The following is a 23,849-nucleotide window of genomic DNA, read 5'->3' as shown; positions in this document are numbered from 1 at the left end:
GCAGGTGTTGGCTGTGATTTATGACTCTATATATTGCCTGCTGGAGAGTTTTATGAAACATTAAGGATAGCCAAATATCCAGGCTTGGGCTTTGGCAGGCTTTAAAGGGGAGGGAGTTCCAAAGCTGAGGAGCAACTACCAAGAATTACTTCCCACATATATTTGCCACATGAACTTGGTTAGTACCATCTGATCTTGGGGATCATGACAGGGCATAAGAGAGAAGGTAGTCCCTTAGGTACATACAGCCTAGCCCACTTAAGGCCTTGTAGGTCAAAACCAGCAAGCTGAATTGCACCAGAAAGCAACTGGGAGCCCATGCAGACTCTGGAATACTCAAATTATGTGCTTCTGGTGATACACTTTTATCGGAAGGTAGGCTGCCACATTATGCACCAGCTGCACCTTCTGAGTAATTATCAAGGGCAGCCTCATGTAGAGTTGTGAAAGTATGGATGATGATGGCCAGAGTCAAACCTAACCAAAGGGTAACAGCCTTCTCACCAGTGAGGCACTCCTAGCCACTGCTGCCAGCTGATGATCCAGGTGCAGCAGATGATCCAGGTGCAGCAGATGATCCAGGACAGGCAATTATTTTGGGCGGGCCACTTACTGAGGTTTGGCAATTTTTTAGGGGTCCCGCAGGACAGATAGAATGGCCTGGCAGGCCACATTTTGTCCACCCCTGATCTAGCAGCACCCCAAAGCTGTGAACCTAAGTGACAATGGGAAGCTGACTCCCACATCAGTGATGGTCCCACCCATCACTACTGTCCTGCCTGAATTCAGCTTCAGTTGGTTCATTTGCATTGAATCCCTCACTGTTGCCAGGCATTGGCAAAATACTAAAACTGCGGAGCCCAGTCTAGATGAGAGACAGAAAGCTGATCATCATCTGTATACTAATGGCACCTCAGCCTGAACATCTGAATATTTTCACCCAGTGGCCTCATATACAGATTAAACAAGAGTGATGATAAGATGGAGCCCTATAGGACCCCACAGGCAAAGTCCTAAGGGATGACAAACACTCACTCATCACCATCCTGTGGAACTTCCCTACCAGGAAAGAACAGAATCAGTGTAGAGAAGTCTGGTGAATCCAGATCACAGAAACACTTTATCAGCACCTTATGGTCATCTGTATCAAAGGCTGCTGACCCAAGAAAATTCAGCTTGCTGGCCTCCCAAAGGGAGGCACTGACAACCCCTACCAGCAATAGCCCCAGTCTCCCCCAGCTGGCTCTTACAAGACAAGATAGGAACAGGTCCAGTTCACAGTTCATCATCCACAATCCCCCAAACACATCCTCTGCATCAGTAGATGACAGCAACCAAACTAATCCACATAAACTGGACAAGACCAAGCCTCTCCAGCCCTGACTCTGCAGCAAAAGTGGCAATTCCTAAGTTGTGCCAGATGGAGACCATTTTGTCTGTAAACTAGGTGGCAAATTCATCACAGCAGACTGCAGGAGACTCAGTTTCTGGGCACACACAACCAAGATTAACCAGGCCATTCATCACCTGTAAGAGCTCTGTCAGCTGGCATTTTACCAATTCAATATCAGTGGAGAAAAGAAGCTTCTTTGTTACCCACTGCCACACTTTGGTCTTGTAAGAACAACCCATGTCACAATCAGTCAGATTTGACACAGGTCAAGAGTCACGGCACTTCAGCTGCCCTCCTCCCCATCCGCCCACCTCCACTTCAGCTCCCCCTGGTACCTGGGAGATCTGTACTACTGCTGTGATGGGAGTGGACTCCTGAGTGCCATTGTGTACAGGTCAGTATACTATTCCACAAATTGACCAGGCCATTAAGGTAAGCATGAATATCCCCCGGAGTGTTCTGGAATCCCACTGGCTCCCATAAGTCTTGGGGGACAGACCAGCTTAGCCTGTACACTTCCCCAAATTGTGTCAGAAAAATCGAGGGCTGCACCTGAACTTGAGAAATACCAAGAATGCAATGATGTACTGACTGGCAAGATGGTATAAGTGAAGAGAAGAGCCTTCTTTCTTGCCTTTAAATCTTTGAATGTTTGTTCCATGCCAGTGTGATCTACATTCTGGGCACATCTCTTGGTCCTGAGCTGACACAGGAAAAAAACTAAATTAGAACAAATTTTAATCAACTTGAAAAAAATTACCAGATTATGGTCAAATCTTTCAAAGGCTTGATGATTATGATTTTCTGACACTGAAGATAAAACACAAGTGTTCTTTATTGAGACTTAACCAAAAGGCTAAAGCTACTGCTGATCTTTGGTAGCTTGAATCTGTCCTGGAGCTTGAGTCCTGAGGCAAACCTGATCTACAGTCAACTGGCAGAGAACATCCCAAGGTGAGAGCCCAAGGGTGGTCCCTGCCAGCTGATGATAAACTGATCAGGACAGCGCTGGAGTTTGAGTTCCACAGCTGTTGCGATCCCCTGTGAGCTGAAAGGGACTGCCCTGGGATTCAAGCCCTAGAGCTGTCCCTGCCAGCCAACAACTGGCTGACTGGGATGGCCCCGGGGTTTGAGCCCCAGGCCCTGAGTCCTGGGGCAGCTGTGATCTGACATTAGCTGGCAGGAACTTCCCTGAGATTTGAGCCTTGAATTGGTCTCTGCCAGCAAATAATCTGCTGACAGCTCTAGACTTCAATCTCCAGGGCCACTCCCATCTACTGTTGGTCAGCAGGGATGGCTCCAGGGCTCAAGTCCCAGGGTCATCCCCCCTAGCTGACATTCAGCTGATCAGGAACCACTCTGGGGTTCAAGCCTTTGGTAAGTTATGGTGCCATACAAATGAACCACAAAGATACTATATATTTTTGAGTAATATCTTTGTGGCTGGTTTGTGATTTCTCTGGTGCCATAAATTCTATGAATGCGTGGCCAGTTGCTATTTCTGGCATGATTAAAACTTTATTTGCACCAGAAACATAACATGTGCCAGATTTTGAATACTGGAATTTTGGAGGTGAAAAAAGGAGGCCTAAGATCCTTTTCTGCCTCTCTTAATTTTGGGGGAAATGGGCTAAATTGGTCCCTATTACAAGTTAGTGTTTCCAAAAGGTCAGTCTACACAACACTCCCTCTTTGCAACTATATTCTGACACTGGAGAAAGGGTATGGATGGCACAGAGCCAACAGTACTAATGATGCTGTTCTTTATGTTTTATTAGTGCTTTTTCCCATGCCCCATCCTGGTTTTTGCCAAGCCAACCCACTCTGAATTTAAGCTGCATGCAAAAGAAAATAAACATTTGGAGGGAAAACTCTCCTTAAAGCCATTCCTTCCTAAGTTCTGGCTGTCACGTCAATGCATACACTCTAGTACACAAGCTGGGCTTAAAGATTTAAGCCAATATTTTCAAAACTGTTAAGTATGAGTCATTGATTTTCAAGTTTCCAGCTGTAGCCCATTTAAAACAGTATAGGACATCTGTCCTCTAAATATCAGTTATCTTTAAGGTGGCTCATGTGGGTACCCAAATGCTGGATGTCCAAAATCGCCGGTCAGTTTGTGAAATTAGACAGTAGCTCTTAAAATCCTTCTAAGAATAAAAGGTAACGAACAGGAAAGTTAGATCCTCTGTAAAATGAATGGTCAGACAGTGTTTATTTCAAGAGAAATAACTTTTTGCTCTTTTTGGCTCTGGTATATTTTAAATGCACAGAGATTAAACTTATACCATCTTTTTATAGAGCTTAGCATTAAAGGACACAAAACACACTATTGGCTTATGTTCATTATTGTTTCTTCTCTTAATTTGCTCCTTTTTTTTATAAGGCAGACAGCAATAGCAAAAGCTGCTATTGTACAACAGAAGAGATTTCCAGACTACTGTGGGAGTAGTTTTATGAGCATTATCTTTATTTTGAGCATTATCTTTACTTTGTGAGCTACAATGATCCCATTTCTGAATTTTGCAGATGGTTTAAAAGAGGATGCAAAAATTTCAAGTGTGGACCATTATGAAAAATACAGCTGGTTAAGAAGTGTTTTCCTTAATTGCTGTCAAGTTAATGAGCTAGTTTATGAGCTCAGACACAAGGGTTAAGTGCAGACAGACAAAAAGCCCGAGGCTGAATTGATTCAATCTTTGCAGGTTAATCTAAGCTGCGTAGATTGAACCGATAAGCAAGCAAACAGACATTTGCTTGTGATTGCAGAAAGCCAGCCACATGCCTGCAGTCACCCAGGCCAAAAGCCAGGGGGCACTAGAGCATGCCTCCCTGCTGGTCTGGATCAGACAGCTTGGGCCAACGCTAGCCTGCCCACCCTGCAAGTGGGGGGCAAATGTTGTGGGGGAGGTACAAAGCTAAAGGATTGTGAGTTAACCTGAATCGGTGCGGGGGGGGGGTGGAATCTGGGACAGAAGTTCAATAAACCAATTTAACCTAACTCTAATACTACATCCCATCCAGGTTTATCTTAAACCAGTTTTAGTCATTTTGAAAGCGGGTTATGTGCACTTGTCTTGTGTTGCATTATAGATTTGAACTGGTTTCCAATCATTATACCAGTTTACGTGTAATTTCTGTCCCTAGCCATAAGAGCTTCTATCACTTATAAAAATGCTTTATCCTAGCTGTTGTGTATACTGTTATTTTTATTATCCCTTAAATATTTCCTTCTTTTTGAATCATAAAACCATCAGGTTCAATGCCTGGTGACAGTTGGTCCCACATGTCACTTCTCAATGGTTTATAAATTTACTCTAACTTTACTTTACTTTAATATTTTCAGCCTTTCATGTATCATGAGAAACAAACACCAGAAACACAGAATTTTAAACATAGGGTTTGGGATCTATTCATCCTTTGTGGTGTACAATTAGTATTATTATTTTCCCATGCCGTCCCACTCTGACAAATATTGAAGTATGATCCTGGCAACAAAAGAATTGCAACATCATGAGAAGACTTGGTGCAAATAGAATCTGAATATACACATAATCTAGTATTTAAAAGATTTGCAAGCTGTATGGACAAAATCATAAAAATCCACAGATTTCACTGTCAAATGGTGTTCCTAGTGGGGGGACTGTGTTCTGTAGGAAAGGGAATATAAATGAGGTTGTTTCTCTCTTGTTTTTAAGCAGCAATAGTATTCTTTCTACATTATATAAAACAAACCAGAATAATCTGGAAAAGAGTATTTTCTGCCACCACTTAAGTTTTTTTAAAGTATGTTTCTAAACTAAAAGCCATTTTAGGACTCATATTCAATGAAGAAAATGCTGGATAAAACTATAAGTGCTATATAATTGCCTCTAATTCAATATTTTTGTTGGAGTTTAACATATTATTAGCAGCATTTTAATTATAATTGCTGTATATGAATATACCAGAGAAATTAGATACTTTATAGTAGTATTAAGGTTCTTGAAGTTAAATCATGCCAATGCAGATGTTCCTAATTACCTTAAAAGCACAAATACTTACATAAACCAGTTGGTTCCAGCTCCAGAATAATTCAATTAAAGGAATGCTTATAATTTAGCTGCATGGATGATAGCAAAAGCTAGCTAGTTTGTGAAACTGTAAAGAAATAACAATACAGACAGTCTGAGTCAGACAAGAAGCTAGCGCTTATTTTGGCCAGCCAAGAGACTGCCTATGTAATTTGCCTGAGACAGGTATAAAGAGTTACCTAAAGAAGTTAATACTGTGATGTGAAATAAGACTACATTTTTCAAGAAAAGCATTAATTAGTTTTCACTTTCCATCTGTGACAACACCTGGACAAATACTGATTAAAGTTTCTTACCTACAACCAGCCAAAAGAGAATTAAGCTCCACCCTTACTTTATGTTAATGATACAGAGATGTAATAGAAAACATGATATAGTATGTCTCATTAGAACAATATGCAAACTTAAATACACAAGATGTCAATGCACACACGAATCCCATCAACCAATGATGGTTTCGGTAGTAAGCCTCTCATACAAAATTCTCTGTAATTGCTAACACATTGTATAACTCTAGTATTCATTAATTGTAAGGTCAGTGCACCAATTCATCCTCTGAATGCTCTATAGGAAAGATAAACTCCTGTTCACAAATGTTGATCAGAAATATATCTCCCCTCGCCCCCTTGATAAGGAATACACACACACACACACACACACACACACACACACATAGATAGATATAGATATATATTCCTTTTTTTATTAGTAAATCCCTTACGCACCTATGAAAATGAGGAGTAAAAGCCTCTTTTTTACACCTGGCATTAGATTGTGTCTAATTAAATATGCATTTCTGATTTTTTGTTATTTAACCTAAGCCTCATGAGAACACTAAATAAAGCAACAAAAATAAAAAACTACTATAAATTGACTTAATCTATTTAAAGTGTGAAAATCAGCTTCATTAACTGTACCTTGTGTCACCTGTTGAATTGCCAACATCATTCCAGAAATGGCATCAGGAATCAAATTTTCCTTTAAATTGTAGTTGGTTGCCCACTCCAAAATAGGAAACCTTCTTAGGCACCACAGCTTGATATCTTCGCAACGAAGAGCATGGATCTTCCAGCACACTGCACTTTTCTTTTTCCTTTTTACCCCTGTCATGCTTTAGCCCACCAAACGTTTCTCCTTCAGAAAAAATTACAGCTGCAGAATCACCCTGATCAATGTCAGTCTCCAGGTTTCTTCTGAGAGTTTAGAGTTTCAAAGCTATAGGGAAAGAGATTAACACAATCACTTAGATTTCTGCAGCTGTCCTCTTATTATATTCAACAAAAATATTTCCTAAATGTGTTTGCTTTTAGTCAAGTAAATGGTCATGTGAAATGGAGAGCCTGTTTATATAAAATATAACATTTTCTGCACTTGTAAAAAAATGATCTAGTCTTGTTGGTTTATGAATCTCCTTCCAGAAATGTTCCCCTTTATATTCACTGTAGTGCTTATGCTTTTGGACTCAGTCCAACAGTAAAATGAGGTGGTGTTGGGCGGTTGTTCTGTGTGGGCTGGACTATGCTAATATGACCAGGAAGTGCCCAGCTACACAAGTCTCTCCCTGCCAACAACATAGAAAACAGCTTAGATTCTTCTGTGAAGAAAATCTTGCAGTCTCCTATTCAGAGGAATGTATTTGCTATGCATTATTTCCCCAGTATGCATGGAGTTCCCAAACATGTTACATAAGTTTTATTGTAGTTGTTCCTTCTGTCTTCTGTAATGAGATATTTAACTAAAGCGCTTGTTTTAGAAAGAACACTTGTGGTAATTAACTGCAAGTTACCATAAACTACAACTGAAAAAGAGCTGCAAAGTTCTTACAGGTCAACTGAAGTCAGAGATAACGAGCAACGGGCTGTGTAATACAATTCACAATCCCTGGCAGAACTTCAACCTATAACTTAAAAACAAAACAAAACAAAAACAAACCAGAAGACAAACAAAAACTACCTAGATTTTTCTTTTAAACTCGTGATATTTTAAGTCAATCCTATATTTTGGGTTTGACTCAGAATATTCAAACTTTGAGACCAGTAATTCTGATCTTGTGTACAGAAACCTAATGCCTTGGTTTTGCAAATATTTATGCACATGCTGGAAGCTGAATTAAGTAAAATTATTCAATTATGTGTACAAAGCTAAGAGCATGTTTACATGTTAGTAGGATTGGGACCCAAATGTGACCACAATAATATCCTAAATGAAACTATAATTTCTTTTTATAATCCATACTAAGCATATATATCAGCACATCTTCTGTTTGTCCAATTTCTGTTACTATTGTTAAATTGTGCTAAATCTCCGGATTTTGCACCCATTTGGATTTTATAATATATAATCTTTTTGTCTGATCTGAGTCTTAATTTGATGAGTCTTGTTTTGTTGTATGATAGTCTTTCAACTGCAATGTCAGGAGATATCATGGCCAAAATATTACTAGCAATTCTTTATGTGCCAATTCATGTGAGGACATGGTCAAGAAGGGTTACTGCACCTTGTCATGAATCCACAGATGCATCACGAGCAGGTCCAAGGAGGTGATCCTCCCCCTCTGTGCGACACTGGTCAGGCTGCAGTTGGAGTACTGTGTCCAGTTCTGGGCACCGCACTTCAGGAGGGATGTGGACAGCATTGAGAGGGTCCAGAGGAGGGCAACTCACATGGTCAGGGGGCAGCAGGGCAGGCCCTATGAGGAGAGGCTATGGGACCTGAACCTGTTCAGCCTCCACAAGAGAAGGCTGAGAGGGGATCTGGTGGTCATCTATAAGCTTACCAGGGGGGACCAGCGGGGAATGGGAGAGTCCCTGCTCCCCTGAGCACTACTAGGAATAATGGCCATAAGTTGACTGAGAGTAGGTTCAGACTAGACATCAGGAGGCACTACTTCACAGGCCAGCTAGGATCTAGAACCAACTTCCAAGGGAAGTGGTGCTCACTCCTACCCTGGGGGTCTTCAAAAGGAGACTAGATAATCACCTAGCTGAGGTCATTTGACCCCAGCAATCTTTCCTGCCCATGGCAGGGGGTCAGACTTGATGATCTGCTCAGGTCTCTTCCAACCCTACCAAATATTTATGAGCCTGGGAACCAATTGCAAAATACGACCCAGTAAAGGTTTTTAATTTTTTCACTTGAGACATTACACAAGTGCTTTGTAGTTAAATGATCAACACTAGGATATCCTTAGGGGCTTATTTAATGTGCAGTTTTGCAGATTTCTTGGAAACTGAAATCTGGGATTGCCTGCAAAATCTGAGAAATCAGCAAAATCAGCAACAAAAAACGCTTAATAAAAATAAAATGCTGGCTCCTCAGTAGGACCCAGCAGTCCTCAGTGCTGGGAATGGGAAGGTGCTGGCAGGCAGGGTAACATAAATAGCAGCCAGCTATCAAGATGGCAGCTGACCCCTCATCCCTTCTGCCTCCCCCTATGGGGCTTCTCTGCCAATCAGGACTGAGGGGTGAGGCCACTGCAAAATGCCCACAAAATCGTTTCTGCATGCCATGAGCAGGCTGCAAAAAACCCTTTGTCTTGCCGCAATTTAGGTAGGACACTGTATATGCTGTATCAGAACCCTGCAGAAATGAATTTCACTCACACAGCTTCAAATGCTATATCACCTCAACGTTACAGCAACCAATAGTAATAGTAAAAAGAAAAAGGAGAGTGCTTAAATTAAGATCCTCATTTTTATACCAAATATGCAAGGGAAAGATAATTCGGACATTATCTGTCATCTTTCCTACCCCATTTTTGTGCCTTCCATATTTTTCAAAGAAGGTAATAAATGTACAAGGGGCAGGAATGTGATTTCTCTTCAGCACTGTGAATGACTATTTATTAACCATTCTGGTACCCACATATAGGCATTGCTTGCAGTTGTTCTGAAGCATAGAAGCCTATTCACACCACAAGTATTTGTGGATCAAGACCTTTATAGCCACTGACTCATCTAAAAAGTCAGCTCAAAGATTCAAAGTAAGCCCTTCCCAATTTGCATATACCAAACAGCAGATAGACATCTGTGAGATACAAGCAGTTGTTGGTAAGTTATGCTTATTCTTGATGTAGCATTCAATACATTTACATATAACATCATTTGCTCAGCCAAAAAAATCCTCTATTATTTGTGGATATTTTTGCACTCAAGCGTGTGCGCACGCGTACATGCACGCACACACACACACACAAGGTAGCTACAGATACACATGGAAAGAAGCATCCAAACACAAGTTATCTGCAGTAATATGAGTATATAAATAAAGGAATGTAAAGAGTTATCACAGAAGCAGCTTGTGGTTCACTAGATCCTCATATACTAGAATCATAAAAATTAGGGTTGGAAGGGACCTCAGGAGGTCATCTAGTGCAACCCCCTGCTCAAAGCAGGACCATCCCTAAGTAGATCATCCCAGCCAAGGCTTTGTCTACCCTTAAAAACCTCCAAGGACAGAGATTCCACAACCTCTCTGCAGCCTGTTTCAAAGCTTTACTATCCTCCTGGTAAGTGTCGGGGAACAGGGCCCCAAAGTCACAGTGGGTCAAGGGTGGCGTTGGAACACGGACAGGTGGGATTTGCGGCGATGAGTCTGAGCGGTACGGAACATGTATGGTTTCAAATAAGTTGGATTTATTCACTTACGCTTTGGTTGTGTAGGCAGAGCTGCTTTCTTCAGTTACAGCTACAAAAACACAAACGGTAACGAACAACAAAGGGGTCTGTTGGCCCACGGGGTTCACGAGCAAGCCCTTGCGTTCTACCCCGAAGGATAGGGGCGGCTGCCCACTCGCTAGTCCCAGGGCTGGTCAACAGCTCGTTAACGGGATGAACGAATAACAAGAAACAAAACTGTAACTCGTTGAGTTGTCGTGATGCCAGTCCAAGTGAACAACGAAGAGATGGTCGTAGCCAAAGCCGAGATCAAAGCCGGGTGTGACGAGATGAAACCGTAATCAAGTTGAGATGGGTCGAGCAGAATTGTAGTCAGAATCAAAAGTCCAATCCGTCCGGTAACCGTGAGATCAAATCGAAGAACAATCGTAAACCGAATACACCGAGGGAGGAGACCAGTGGGCTGGTAGGCCCTCCTCGAGAGCAGTCACTGCCGTTGCAGCCTCTGCTTCCAGGTGGTATCTCTCCTGACAGGACAGTCCCTGACAAGTCAGCCTCTGTCTATCAGTTGAGTGGGTCTCCCCCCGAAGGAGGGGTTCACCAACCTTTTGTAGCAGCCCCGTAGCCAATCAAGCTGCTTTCCTTCAAGAAATTTCTGGAGCGATGACCTCATGCTGCTGCTGTTACTGAGCATGTGTCTGTGAGGAAAGTAGGTCAGTGATGACTGACAGGTCCCAAGGTCACCCGGGGGCACGTGCTGGGCGAGCCCTGGAATTTTCCACTCATAGAGTTGATATGCGCATGTCAGTCCCAGCTCTTCTGTGTTGTCAGCATACAACCATAAACTTTACCATGACAGTAAAAAAGCATTTCCTAATGTCTAACCCAAACTTCCCTTGCTGCAACTTGAGACCATTGCACTGTGTTCATATGCCACCACTGAGAACCGTCTAGCTCCATCCTCTTTGGAACCACCCTTCAGATAACAGAAGGTTGCTATTAAATCCCCTCTCAGTCTTCTCTTCTCCACACTAAATAAGCCCAGTTTCCTCAGCCTCTCCTCGGAAGTCATGTGCCCCAGTCCCCTAACCATTTTTGTTGCCCTCAATTGGAAGCTGTCCAATCTGTCCACGTCCTTTCTGTAGTGGGGGCCCCAAAACTGGACACAATACTCCAGATGTGGCCTCACCAGTGCTGAATAGAGGGAATGAATCACTTCCCTCAATCTGCTGGCAATGCTCCTACCAATGACACCCAGTATGCTGTTAGTCTCCTTTGCAACAAGGGCACACTGTTGGCTCATATTCAGCTCATTATCTACTGTAACCGCCACGTCCCTTTCTGCGGAGCTGCTGCTTAGCCAGCCAGTCCCCAGATTGTACCGATGCATGGGATTGTTCTAAGTGCAGGACTTTGCACTTGTCCTTATTGAACTTCATGAGATTTCTTTTGATCCAATCCTCTAGTTTGTCAAAGTCTCTCTAAATCCTAGCCCTACCCTACAGCATATCTACTACTCCCCCCAGCCTCGTGTCATCTTCAAACTTGCTGGGGTGCTCTCCATCCCATCTTCCAGGTTGTTGATAAAGATACTGGACAAAACTGGCCCCAGGACCAACCCCTGGGGCACTCCACTTGATAGGGGGAGGAAGGGGACCTCAGACCGACCACAACCTTTCCATTAGATAATAGGTAAATTTATTGATACACATTGATAACAGAAAAGAAACAATACAAACAATCAAGAGATTCTATACATCTACCAAATCCTAGGGCTGTCATCAGAGTCAACGTACATCTGGCCAGAATGCAGTCTTTACCCTGAAGCTATCTCTTTGGTGTCAGATGCCAGCATGCCAGCAGTCTGGAAGTGGGATGCTGAGGCCCATACCCCGCCTCCAGTGGGGTGCATGAGATGGACTGGTCATACGCCCTCGGTTCATGGTGGCCTTGGGGACCCTTCCCAGGGGATGGGGATCCCTCTGAGGAAGAAGGATGGGGAGGGACAGGACAAAGGGAGAGACCCAGGTGGGACAGGGAGGGAGCCTTTGTTATTCTCAAGTCTCTGCTTTTGTATTCTCCTTTCCTTACTCTTCATCCATGGCTATCTCTGGTTGGTTGTCCCTCTGTGGTCACATGTCCATGTAGCCTTCTGGGTCTTCTCCTAATTTGTGACCATGTAGCCTTCTGGGTCTTCTCCTAATTTGATCTGTTCCCCAAAATCGAGACTCAGCTCCCCCCTGCTCTGAGGCTTTTTTAGCTGGTGCCAGTTATGTTATGGGCAGTATGGTACATACTCCCTTGGTTCCCAGACTTGTTGGCCTTGCGTTAGACAGCCTGTCTGCCTTCAGAACTGTGAGAAATTTTGTGTGTGAGACTAAAACTTCTAAGAAATCAATTAACCCCTGCTGCCCATCTTGAATCCTTATAATGTATATATCTATAAGCCAATTCCCCCAAAACAAAACTTTAAATACCAGTTCTAAGCCAACAACTACCCTTGAGCTCAATGATCCAGCCAAGTTTCTATCCACCTTACAGTCCATTCACCCAACATACACTTCCTTAGTTTGCTTGCAAGAATGTTTTGAGAGACATTAGCAAAAGCCTCTGACAACACTCAAAAGCTTTAAGAAATGAAAGTACTGGTTCCTAACAAATAAGCACACAATCTCCTTAATCTTTGGCATCAAGGTGCTTAAACATTACAAAAAATGTTCTTGAGATTTTCCCATATCGCATTTGCAGTCAGTAGCTTTGGACAGCTTGGGTAAGGCCCAATACGTAGCCAATCTTCTCAGGTAACAAATCAACAAACTGTGCCCATCATCCATCACTAAGAATAAGAGTGTGTATGTGTGTATTAGAATTAAAAATTTGAATATACACAGATTTCAAATGACCCAGTAGAGGAAAAGAAATTTCTTTTCACAGAAATTATGAGCATCAGTATTCAGGTGAAACTTAACTAGAAACTGAATTTTACTCCAAAGTTTAATATTAGAGGGACAAAATTAGCAAGATTCACTCTTAAGAAATATTGACCTTTCTAGTAACCCTGTGCACACTACAATATTTATTTGAATAGAGATGATTATGAGAATGACACAAAAATATACCATCCATAATAAATAATCTCTACAAATGTCCAGATACAGGAATGTGGACATCTGGATGAAACAGGACTGTGTTTAAAACTCAGGCATGGCTAAGAGCAAACAGCCTGATAATAATATTTGACCAACAAAGAAAGGAGGAGAATTAAAAAAAATCAAATACACATTTTTAAAAAACCACATTACCTCCTAAATTAAGCACAAGAAAAAAAACACACAAAATAAATTCCATCTTAAATGGTTACTAGTTGTTTAACAAAAAGCAATGCAATTCCTTTATACATCAGACAGTACCATAATGTATAAGAATAATCCATGTTGTGTGGCTCCATCCTTCTTGCCTGAAAGCTCATGGTGCATAAACTGCAGGTGTTACTGTGAGATATGTGAATATACTGAATGTGCACTTGAGAACCTAAACTTACTTTTCTAATCTGATGATGGCAATTAATTAATAGCTTTACCTTACATTCATAATATATTCTGTGCTGGCCAGCCTGGCAGCATTTCTTTTGCCTATACTTGTAGCTAGAGCACTACTCAAACTTTTGTATGCCCTTCTCCCTCTCCCACCCATTGCCAAAAAAACAAAAAGTTGCAAGTCATGGATTCCTTAATATGGAAATTACCTGTGCAGGAAACCATTAGTCTGAGAATGGTTTGCACACCCTAGGAAAAAAAATGGTTTGAATAAATTTGATTTTTGCATATTGCCAGTTTTGGAAAATCTGTATGCAAATTTAAGTTCAACAGATTCACGCTTGGTAAATCTGAAGTCACGGAGATCTGAATGGAGTGTACAGATTGGTTTGTACCTGAGGAACAATACTAATAACCATGTTGAAAAGTATTTGCTTTTTGTAACTTTTCCCCCCTGAAGACAGTTTGACTTTTACATTTCCAAAACAACCCCCACCAAATATTCATGTATATGAAAACAATCAAATGATAAAAAACGTAGAAAAAGACAGTTTGCAAAATCAGCTTAATAAGTCACAGCTGGTTTGAGAATGGAAATCATATTCACACCAAGGCTGATCGAGTACTTTTCTGGTTCAAATAAACCACTTCGTACTGTTTTCACCTAACAGGTTGCAGCACGTTTTAGAACATGCACAAGCTGTGGAATACTTAACAGAAGGAGGAGGAACAGAGCAAAATAAAAGCATGGCAAAACTAGTTGTTTTAAAATAATTAAACATTTGCTGAAAAAAGCATGAAACCATCACAAAAGTTACAGGAAATGGTACTATATTGAACACTGAACTGAACTGTGGAAATTTCAGATCTTTAGACAGTAGAGTAACTGCTGTCAAAACATATGCAATCTTGCATTCCTGTATTTTTGGCATATCTAAATCAAACATAAACCCACGCACTCCAAATTTCCAATACAATAAAAGTACGTAAAACCTTTGCTTAATACTCTGTCTTTAAAAATGAATCTGGATTAAAACATTTCATACTGTTATATTAACCCTTTCTGGTCTGCTCCTCTGAGACAGATGATATGGGCAGCCACAAGTAAGTAATTAGGGTTACCGTATTTCCAGGTCCAAAAAAGAGGATGCCTATCATGTGCATGGGAGGGGAGTGGGGGTATATGATAATGGGCAAAGCAGTGACATGCCAATGCACTGATCCTGCTGTTCCCCCTCACTGCCAAGCCACAACCCCTGCAACCCTGCTACTGCCCCTCACTCGCAAGCCACTTACCCCAGCCCTGCCAGTGCCCCTCACTCCCAAACTGCAGTACCCTGCCACCCCGGGCCATGACAGTACCTCTCATTCCTGACCCAGAGCCCCTAGCACTGCCAGTGCCCTGCAGTCCCAACCCACAGTCCAGCCCCCAACCCCAAGGCCCCTTACTCCCAAGTCACAGCCTCCTGCCCCCCTCCAGCCCTGCTAGAGGGGCCCCACTTGTCCCCATCCTGCCTGGGCTGGAGTGCAGTGGCTCCAATACATGCAGGCAGCACTGAAGCATGCCTGGCCCCAGTGCAGCACCCCTTCCCCTGGGATGAGGCTGCTGCGCCCAGCATCTCCTAGCCACTCAGCCCCTGTGGGCACAGGCACCAGCCCCTGTGCTACCAGCTTGGCCACAGAGTTCCCCGCTGCCCTCAAAGGTTCCCCGTCCCCTTTCCCCACTGGAGGGGGCAGGCAACTCCCCACCCCCCTGCTCTGTCACACCCCAACCCCTACCCCCCTGCCCTGACCAAATATCCAGGATTTTGCTTTACTCCATGGGTAGGAGCAGGGGTAGGGTGACAGGAGGCAGCAGGGAGCACCACATGGGTCTGTGCGAGCCTCCGCAGCTGCAGGCAGATATGTCTGTGCTCCCTGTTGCCTCCAATTGCCCTTCCCCTACTCTCAACAGCAAAGCAAAGCAAAATCCAGGACATTTGGTCAGATTTTAAAAAACTCACCCAGTCAGAGATCAGAGGGCTCAAAAAGAGGATATGTACAGGAAAACCTAGATGTATGAGATGTATGATAGCCCTAAAGTAATGTCCTGGGGCTGGGGGGATGCAGAAGACAGAGGGGAACCCTAAGGGAAGCCCTAGGGGTTGGAGAGGGGGGACACCAGGGAATCCTGGGGACAGGAGGGAAGCCCAGAATGGGAGCGGAGGGATTCTTACCTTTCAGTCCTCCAGGCTGAAGTGCAATTGCTCCAAACTTGAATAAGCACTAACACCCATCAATATTTGTGTGGGTCACAATGTAAGGCGTAACAAGGCCCTATGACAGTGTTCAGGGCTGGTGCCTCTCTTATCTCCCTCCCTCCCATCTCCACTCCTAGTTACGCTACTGCTGGTTGTCCCTCTAAACAGAACAACATTAACTATACAATTAAATAACATAAAGCATTGAAACTAAAGTTTAGTACTGGCAAAGAAAGGCTTACTTAGTATATTTCAAATGCATTCATCAGTGAATGAGTAGAGAGAGCAGAGTCACTGTCAGACTAGCGAGATAGCAAACTACATTCAATTCCAGCATAAATACTGCACAGTGGTATAGAGCCTGCCACTTGACAAAAAATAACTAGAGAAAAACTGCCCCAGCTCTGCTTATTGGCCTTTTAAGCCTGAAAACAGAAGGTAGGGGAAAAAATAAGACGCAGTCACAGCAGACCAAAAATCCAATGATGCAACAACAGTTCCTTGAACTTCTGCTAATGCAGCTGCTGTAACAGTTTCTGGTGTAAGCCAAAACTACATGTTCTTTCCTTTCATGCTGCATGAAAGGAAAGAACAAGTGAGGCAGGGCAGAAGGGCAAATGCCATCTGCCCTTCTCAAAAGTGAGGTTTGCTCCATTTGCCCCCTGTCTTATAGCCACTATGCAATAAACAAAACAAAATTATGTCATTTGCATCCATCAGGTAAGAAATTGCCGTCTACACAAGCAAAAAGGAAAAAACACTCTAAAATAATTATCCTATCTTTGATCTAAATCATCCCAATTTAAAAAACATTTTCATTATGAACCACAGGTCCATACCTTCAGGTGTGTTTGATTTCCTTGAAAAACTAAGCATTCACAAATGCCCTGGACTCCTATTTGGTAGAAGCCCTTGATTTTTTTGTGATAGAAAAAGAGGGGTGTGAACAACACGCATTTATTGGAAACTGTATACCAGAGCCTTACAGTACGCCCTAATGACGGACAGGGGTAGAGCACTCCAACACACCTCGACTGAACAAACCAAAACATTTGTAGCAGTGACTCTAACTTTTCCGAGAGACACATTCTTAAGTAACCTGCACAGTAAGCTGTGGGGGCACAGAAATAATTCTGCATATCAAAGAGATCAGATGTCCTGCACTGGGTTTGAAACAGACTTTCCAGTTCAGATAAACCTGCATTTTCTGTTGTGTAACAATAATACTTGCTGGTGAGGTGAAAGAAATACTCCTGGGAAGCCTAACTCTTTGAAACAGGCTGATCTACCCACAATGGATTTTAGGAAGAGAGTCCCAAAGCCAGTTATTTGGGCTTGCCATTTTGATTAACTGTTCTTCAAACCTAAATATTCTGTATCTAGAGTGGCAGAAATCCTAGCCTGTGCTCTGGATATTGCTGCTGTGAGATTGCTAGGAGTCAAGGGAAGGCAGGGTATATTTGTGCCTATGGTTAGAGACAGAAGTTACACATAAACCGGTTTAAGTGATCAGAAACTGGATTAAACCTGCAAAAGAATAAAAGTTCAGTGCACTTAAACCACATACAAAATGACTGAAACTAGTTTAAGATAAACCTGGTTGGATGCAGTATCAGGCTTAACTGATTTAGGTAAAACGGGTTTATGTCCCAGACCCCTTCTCAATTCAAGTTAACGCTCAGTCCCCCACCATTCCAGGATGCTCCAGTGGAGCAGAGTAGGTCCCACCCCTCTGCTCCTTAGCTGGAGCTCTATCACTGCTCTGTTTGGCTGAGTAGGGGATGGAAAACCTAGCTCTAAACCCCAGCCAGGGTCTACCTGGTGAGGGGGAGCAGTCACTCAGTCTTTTCCCCTGCTCCGCGCTTGAGCGGAGGGTCAGCGGGTATGGCTAGATGCCAGCCAGGCCAGCAGGCTGAAGCAGAGGGGAGGGAGAGGAGTTTAAACCCCCTCCCAGCCTAGAAGGGACCTCAGCTGAGGTCTGTCTGGCAGAGGTGAAACAGCTCCTGCCTGGCTTTTTCCCCGCTCGAGTGGAGGGGTGGGGAGGCCGTGGCCAGATGCAGGCCAGGCCGGCAGGCTAAGAAGGACGGTGGGGAGAGTGGTTTAAAACCCGCTTTCCGCTGGCCTTGGCATGCTGGCCCCAGGCCAGGGCCTGGCCATGCCCCTCCACACACACACTTCAGCAGGGAGAGGGAAAAGCCTTGGAGGGCTTCTCTTTTCCCTTCCCTTTGGCAGTAACTAGGAGGCATATTCTAGTGCCCACCACCTTCTGGTTGGAGCCACTGCAGGCATATGGCTGCACTTACAGAATCAGAAGTGAATATCTGTTCACTTACTTCTCGGTTCAATCTATGCTATTTAAACTGATCTGCAAACAGCGAATTGATTCAGCCTCTGGCTTTTTGACTGTCTGTACTTAGCCTTACCGACTAACCAAAGTAGACAGATACATACAACACCAGCTTTCATGACCTGAAGCTCACTTCATCAGAATCTGTAAAAGGACATGCTCAAAGTTAACACAAACCAGTCTTTGGATGATTTCTTTCTCTGCAATTTCCCATTCAAATCGTCTTTTAAAGGTTTGTTGCCAGAGAACAGCCACCCACAGGGCAGTGATGCAATGCCCAGGGAGGTTAAAGTGTTCTTCCACAGACCTGCATATTGTCTGGTAGATGGTGTCAGATCAGTGCTCGTTCATTCTGTCTGCCCTGTCTGTCCAATGTAGACAGCAGGAGGGGCATTGCAAGCATGTGATAGCGTATATGGCACTGGTAGAACTGCAAGTGAAGTAAAGGGACTCCCTCCTACCCCAAGCTGTAGAATCGATCGATGGCTACTTGGGTCAGATTGCGCTAGATCCCAGGGATCTAACATCTGAAGAAGGTTCCCTGAACACTAACCAAAAATACAGAGGGAATAGGAGAGTAGAATATCGGTTTCATAGTTTCATGGTTAGTAGGGGTGGAAGGGACCTGAGCAGTTCATCGAGACCAACCCCTTCCCATGGCAGCAAAGAGTACTGGGGTCAAACAACCCCACCAAGGTGTTCGTCTAGCCTCCTCTTGAAAACCCCCAGGGTAGGAGCCAGCACCACTTCACTTGGAAGTTGGTTCCAGATCCTAGCCGCCCTGACAGTGAAGCAGTGCCTCCTGATATCTAGCCTGAATCTACCCTCTGCCAGCTTGTGACTATTATTTCTAGTCACTCCTGGCAGTGCTTGGGGGAACAGGGACTCCCCCAATGCCTGCTGGTCCCCTCGGACTAGTTTGTAACAGGCCACTAGATCCCCCCTCAGCCCTCTCTTGTGGAGGCTGAATAGGTTCAGGTCCCATAGCCTTTCCTCGTAGGGCCTGCCCCGCTGCCCCCGATCATGTGAGTGGCCCTCCTCTGGACCCTCTCCATGTTGTCCACATCCCTCTTGAAGTGCAGCACCCAGAACTGGACACAGTTCTCAAGCTGTGGCCTGACCAGTGTTGCATAGAGGAGGAGGATCACCTCCTTGGATCTGCTTGAGTTGCATTTGTGGATGCATGACAAGGTGCAAAAGGCCTTCCTGACTGCATCCCCACACTGCCGGCCCATGTTCATCTTGGCATCAGTGAAAGACTCCAAAATCCTTTTCTGCCTCTGTACTGATGAGGGAGTTCCCCAGCCTGTATGTATGGTGCTGGTTCTTCCTCCCCAGGTGCATCACCTTGTGCTTCTCGGTATTGAATACCATCCTATTCTCGTCCACCCACCCTTGTAACCTGTCCAGATCCAATTGCAGCCTATTCCTTCCTTTGAGCGTGCCCACATCCCCCCACATCTTAGTGTCATCAGCAAATTTGAACAAGGTGCTTTTTTCCCCCTTGTCCAAGTCACTGATGAAGACGTTGAACAGTGTGGGCCTGAGGACTGAGTTCTGCAGAACCCCACTGCCCACATCCCTCCAGGTAGAAAATGACCCATCCACCACCACTCTCTGGGTGCGGCCCTCCAGCCAGCTGGCGACCCATTTGACTGTGTAGGTGTCAACACCGCCAGTTCCCCAGTTTTTTTAATGAGAATGGGGTGAGCGACAGTGTCAAAGGCCATCCTAAAGTCCAGGAAGACTATGTCCACTGCTACCCCTCCATCTAAGGATTTGGTGATCTGGTCATAGAATGCCACCAGGTTAGTCTGACAAGACCTACCACTAATGAACCCGTGTTGGTTGCCCCTAAGCATAATCTCCCCTGCTGGCCCAGACATGTGCCAGAAGAATTCTCTCAAAAAGCTTCCCCAAGATCGAGGTAAGACTAACTGGCCTATAGTTTCCCAGGTCCTTCTTCCTCCCCTTTTTGAAGATGGGAACCACAATGGCCCTTTTCCAGTCCTCTAGCACCACACCAGAGCACCACAAGTGCTTGTAAAGCCATGCCAGGGGTCCTGCTATGACCTCAGCTAATTCCCTCAGTACTCTAGGGTGAGATCATCCAGACCAGCTGACTTGAATACATCCAGTCCCTCCAGAAGTTTCCTAACTAGTTCCTCACTAACCCTTGGACTAGGTGCACCTCCCCTGGGGTTTAAGGGGGGCCCAGAAGGGGAGTGGCTGTTCCAGTCCCTGCTCAGGAAAATGGAGGCAAAGAAATCGTTAAATAGGTTAGCTTTGTCATCTGGTGTGACAACCATATTATCTAGTGTGTCTTGCAGGGTCCCCACGTTACCTGGAACCTTCTTTTTGCCCCCTATGTATTTAAAAAAGGACTTGTTGTCCTTGATCCATCTCTGCCTTGGCCTTCCTGACTGCCCCCCTGCATCCCCAAGCAACCACAGTATAATCCTCCCTGGTGATGGCCCCTCCCTTCCATTGGGTGTACGCCTCCCTTTTAGCCAGGAGACTTTCTCGGATGCTTTTGGTGAGCCATGGGGGCTTTTGCGCCCTCCTGCCCCTTTGATCCGTGTTGGGATTACTTCCCTTTGAGCTTGGAGGATCATCTCCTTAAGAAGCAACCACTCTTCTTGGACACCTGGCTCCCCTCCCCTCTGGGACCTCAGTGCTTCCCAAACTATTCTCCTTAGCTCATTGAAGTCCACCCTCCTGAAATCTAAGGCTGCTGCCTTGCTGTAGGCCTTTGCCACCTTGTGCTGGATGGTGAATTCCAGCAGGCGATGATCGCTATCACCCAAGTGGTCGAGCACCCACAGCCCCCTCACCACGTTGTCGCCAGTGGCCAGCACCAGGTCCAACAAGTCGTCTCCCCTGGTGTGGCTGTGCACCTCCTGGGTTAGATGGAGGTCCTGCATTCTGACTAGGAACCTACGTGAGCGGTCAGATCTGGCTGACTGCTCTTCCCAGCAGATGTCTGGAAAGTTCAGGTCTCCCATGATGACCACGTCCTTTGACCTAACTACCTCCGTGAGCTGACTAAAGAATTCCTGGTCTACTTCTTCCCCTTGGTTGGGTGGTCTATAGTAGACCCCCACCATTAAATCTCTTTCCCCTCAACTGCCTTGTATTTTAACCCAGAGCACTTCAGAGTGCCCCTCCTCTGACTTTTTGCTAATTGATGAGGATGTGTATTCCTCCTTAATGTACAGTGCCACACCCCCACCTTTCCTCCCTGTCCTATCCCTCCTGTACAGCCTATAGCTCTTGATAGTCACCACCCAGTCATGCACTGGGTCCCACCACATTTCTGTGAGCCCCACTATGTCCGGGTTGGTGTCAGCTAGCAGGAGAGTAAGTTCCTTCTGCTTGTTTCCCATACTACGAGCATTTGTGTAGAGGCATTTGAGGCCTCCTGTGGATGTATGCACTGGCCCCCTACTTTCAGCATTACCCTGGCCCCTGTCGCTTACCTGTGTATATGTTCCACTCGTCAGCCTAGGCTGGGCTGTACATGTGGGTGTTGCTTGGTCTGGCAGCCCAATGTCTCCTCCGCCCTCGTCTTCCCCTTCCCCCAATGAGCCTAGTTTAAAGCCCACTGGAGGAGATCCACCAACCTAGAAGAAAACACACACTTACCTTTAGGGGAAAGGTGGAGCGCATCCCATTCGAGCATGTCTCTTGTCGTGATGTGCAGATCGTTGTCGAGGAAGCCAAAGCCCACCTTGAGACACCATTCCCAAAGCCATCAGCTGGTCTCTGTGATGCACGTTGCATGCTGTCTTCCACGTCCGCTCATTGGTAGGACAGAAAACCACCTGTGCACCTACCTCCTTCAGCACACCCCCCAGAGCATGGTAGTCTGCCATCAGGTGATCAGGGCTTCTCCTGGCCTCATCATTAGTACCCACATGGATTAGGAACATGGGGTAGTAATCAGTGGGCTGGATCACGGCCTGAATCATCCCCGTCACTTCCTGAATCTTTGCTCCGGGTAGGCAGTAGACCTCACGTGTCGAGGGGTCCTGGCGACAGATGAGGCCCTCGTAGTATGGGAAAGAAGCCATAGGAATACATGGGGTTGACGTGGGGACCGTGATTCCTCATAGGAATACATGGAGGTTGACATTGCGCCTGCAAGTTTCCATAGGAATACATGGGGTTGACATGGGGACCAAAAAGGGGGACCGACTAGGTCGAACGGTCACAAACTCCTGCAAGACCGCTTCAGGCTGGGCATAAGGAAGAATTTCTTTACTGTCCGAGTCCCCAAGGTCTGGAACAGTGTGCCAGTGGAGGTGGTTCAAGCACCTACATTGAACACCTTCAAGAGTAAATTGGATGCTTATCTTGCTGGGATCCTATGACCCCAACTGACTTCCTGCCCTTTGGGCAGGGGGCTGGACTCGATGATCTCTCGAGGTCCCTTCCAGCCCTGATGTCTATGTACCTCTTAGGATGGAGTCACCTATGACAATCACTCAACGTTTTTCCTTCGGGACTGCTTAGCTCCTTTGGCCTGCTCAGATCATGGAGAGTGTGGAGTTGCCTCCTCTCCAGTTGCGTCCTCTCCTTCCTTCTCCTCCAGAGTTGCCAGGGCCTCATACCTGTTCTCCAGCTGGACTGGAGGAAGTGGTACTGTTGTGTTGTGAACAGCCCTGGTTCTGGAGGTGACCATCTGCCACTCTGCAGTGGAGGGCACCTCCTGAGGTGCTTCTTCCTTGGGTGTGTGGCCCTGCAGGGAAAGAAAATAGCCATAAATTTCATCCTCCACCTCCCTGATTCCCCTCAGCCTGCTAACCTCCTCCTGGAGCCCCCTCACCTGCACCTCCAGGGCGCCTGCAGGACAGGTGTGGGGATCCCCAATCCCTGCCCCCCCAGGCCTTGCTGGGCAACTCCCACAGGTCAGGGAGTTGGGGGACACCAGCCCCTCCATGGGCTCTGTCTGGATGGAGGACTCAGCCAAGCCCCGGGTAGGCTGCGCCCCCTGGGCAGGGGCACTTGGTGGTAAATGCATCAGAGTTATACCACATTCTTCTCTATTTTTGACATGCACACAGCCACAGTAGCTAGAAAGGCCTTCTAACATTTCTATTTGATTAGAAAGCCACTTCCCAGATCTTTCAGGTGAGCTGTCAGCTAGGGATACCTACTTTTGTCACCCCAAAATATGTGTTGCAATACAATTTACTCAAATTTGAAAATGACTAGACAAGAAAACTTTTGTAGTACACCTCATCAAGCACTGAGAATGATTCTAAGCCGTGTGCACATCAGTTCAACTCCCTGCTCTGTCACAGACTGAGAAAATCCAGATATATTTATGGATTTAGATATGGTGATAATGAACTCCTGGAGTAGAATTTACAAATCTAAATTAGGTGCCCAAGTTCCCTAATACAATGCACAGGGAGAATAAAGTGCTAGAAAATCATGGCTCTCCAATAGAGACCAGCATTGGTATAAAGAGTCTTAACTTTATGCATTCCAGAGCAGCGTTTCTCAACCTGTGGGTCACAACCCAAAAGAAACATTTGGATGCCTATGTTGCTGGGATCCTTTGATGGTAGCTGACTTCCATGCCCCTTGGGCAGGGGGCTGGACCCAATGACCTTATGATTTGAACTAACAGCTTTCC

The 23,849-nt window shown here is 45.1% G+C and overlaps 2 protein-coding genes across 2 annotated transcripts in view; both read right to left on the bottom strand.

Annotated features, from left to right (window-relative positions):
• SLC26A7 (solute carrier family 26 member 7) overlaps positions 1–6,591 on the bottom strand; it is a 142,815-nt gene extending 136,224 nt beyond the window's left edge. The window contains exon 1 of the mRNA XM_019550350.1: positions 6,384–6,591. Coding sequence (XP_019405895.1) covers positions 6,384–6,576 — 193 coding nt within the window. The 5' untranslated portion in view covers positions 6,577–6,591. The remainder of the gene's footprint in view (positions 1–6,383) is intronic.
• A 9-nt stretch (positions 6,592–6,600) lies between these two features.
• LRRC69 (leucine rich repeat containing 69) overlaps positions 6,601–23,849 on the bottom strand; it is an 87,931-nt gene continuing 70,682 nt past the window's right edge. The window contains exon 8 of the mRNA XM_019550371.1: positions 6,601–6,681. Within this exon, the coding sequence (XP_019405916.1) occupies positions 6,676–6,681 (6 nt within the window). The 3' untranslated portion in view covers positions 6,601–6,675. The remainder of the gene's footprint in view (positions 6,682–23,849) is intronic.

Source organism: Crocodylus porosus, unplaced genomic scaffold (assembly GCF_001723895.1).
Source record: "Crocodylus porosus isolate Cpor-Errol unplaced genomic scaffold, CroPor_comp1, whole genome shotgun sequence".
Classification (NCBI taxonomy): Eukaryota; Metazoa; Chordata; order Crocodylia; family Crocodylidae; genus Crocodylus; species Crocodylus porosus.
This window is presented reverse-complemented; position numbering and strand designations above follow the sequence as displayed.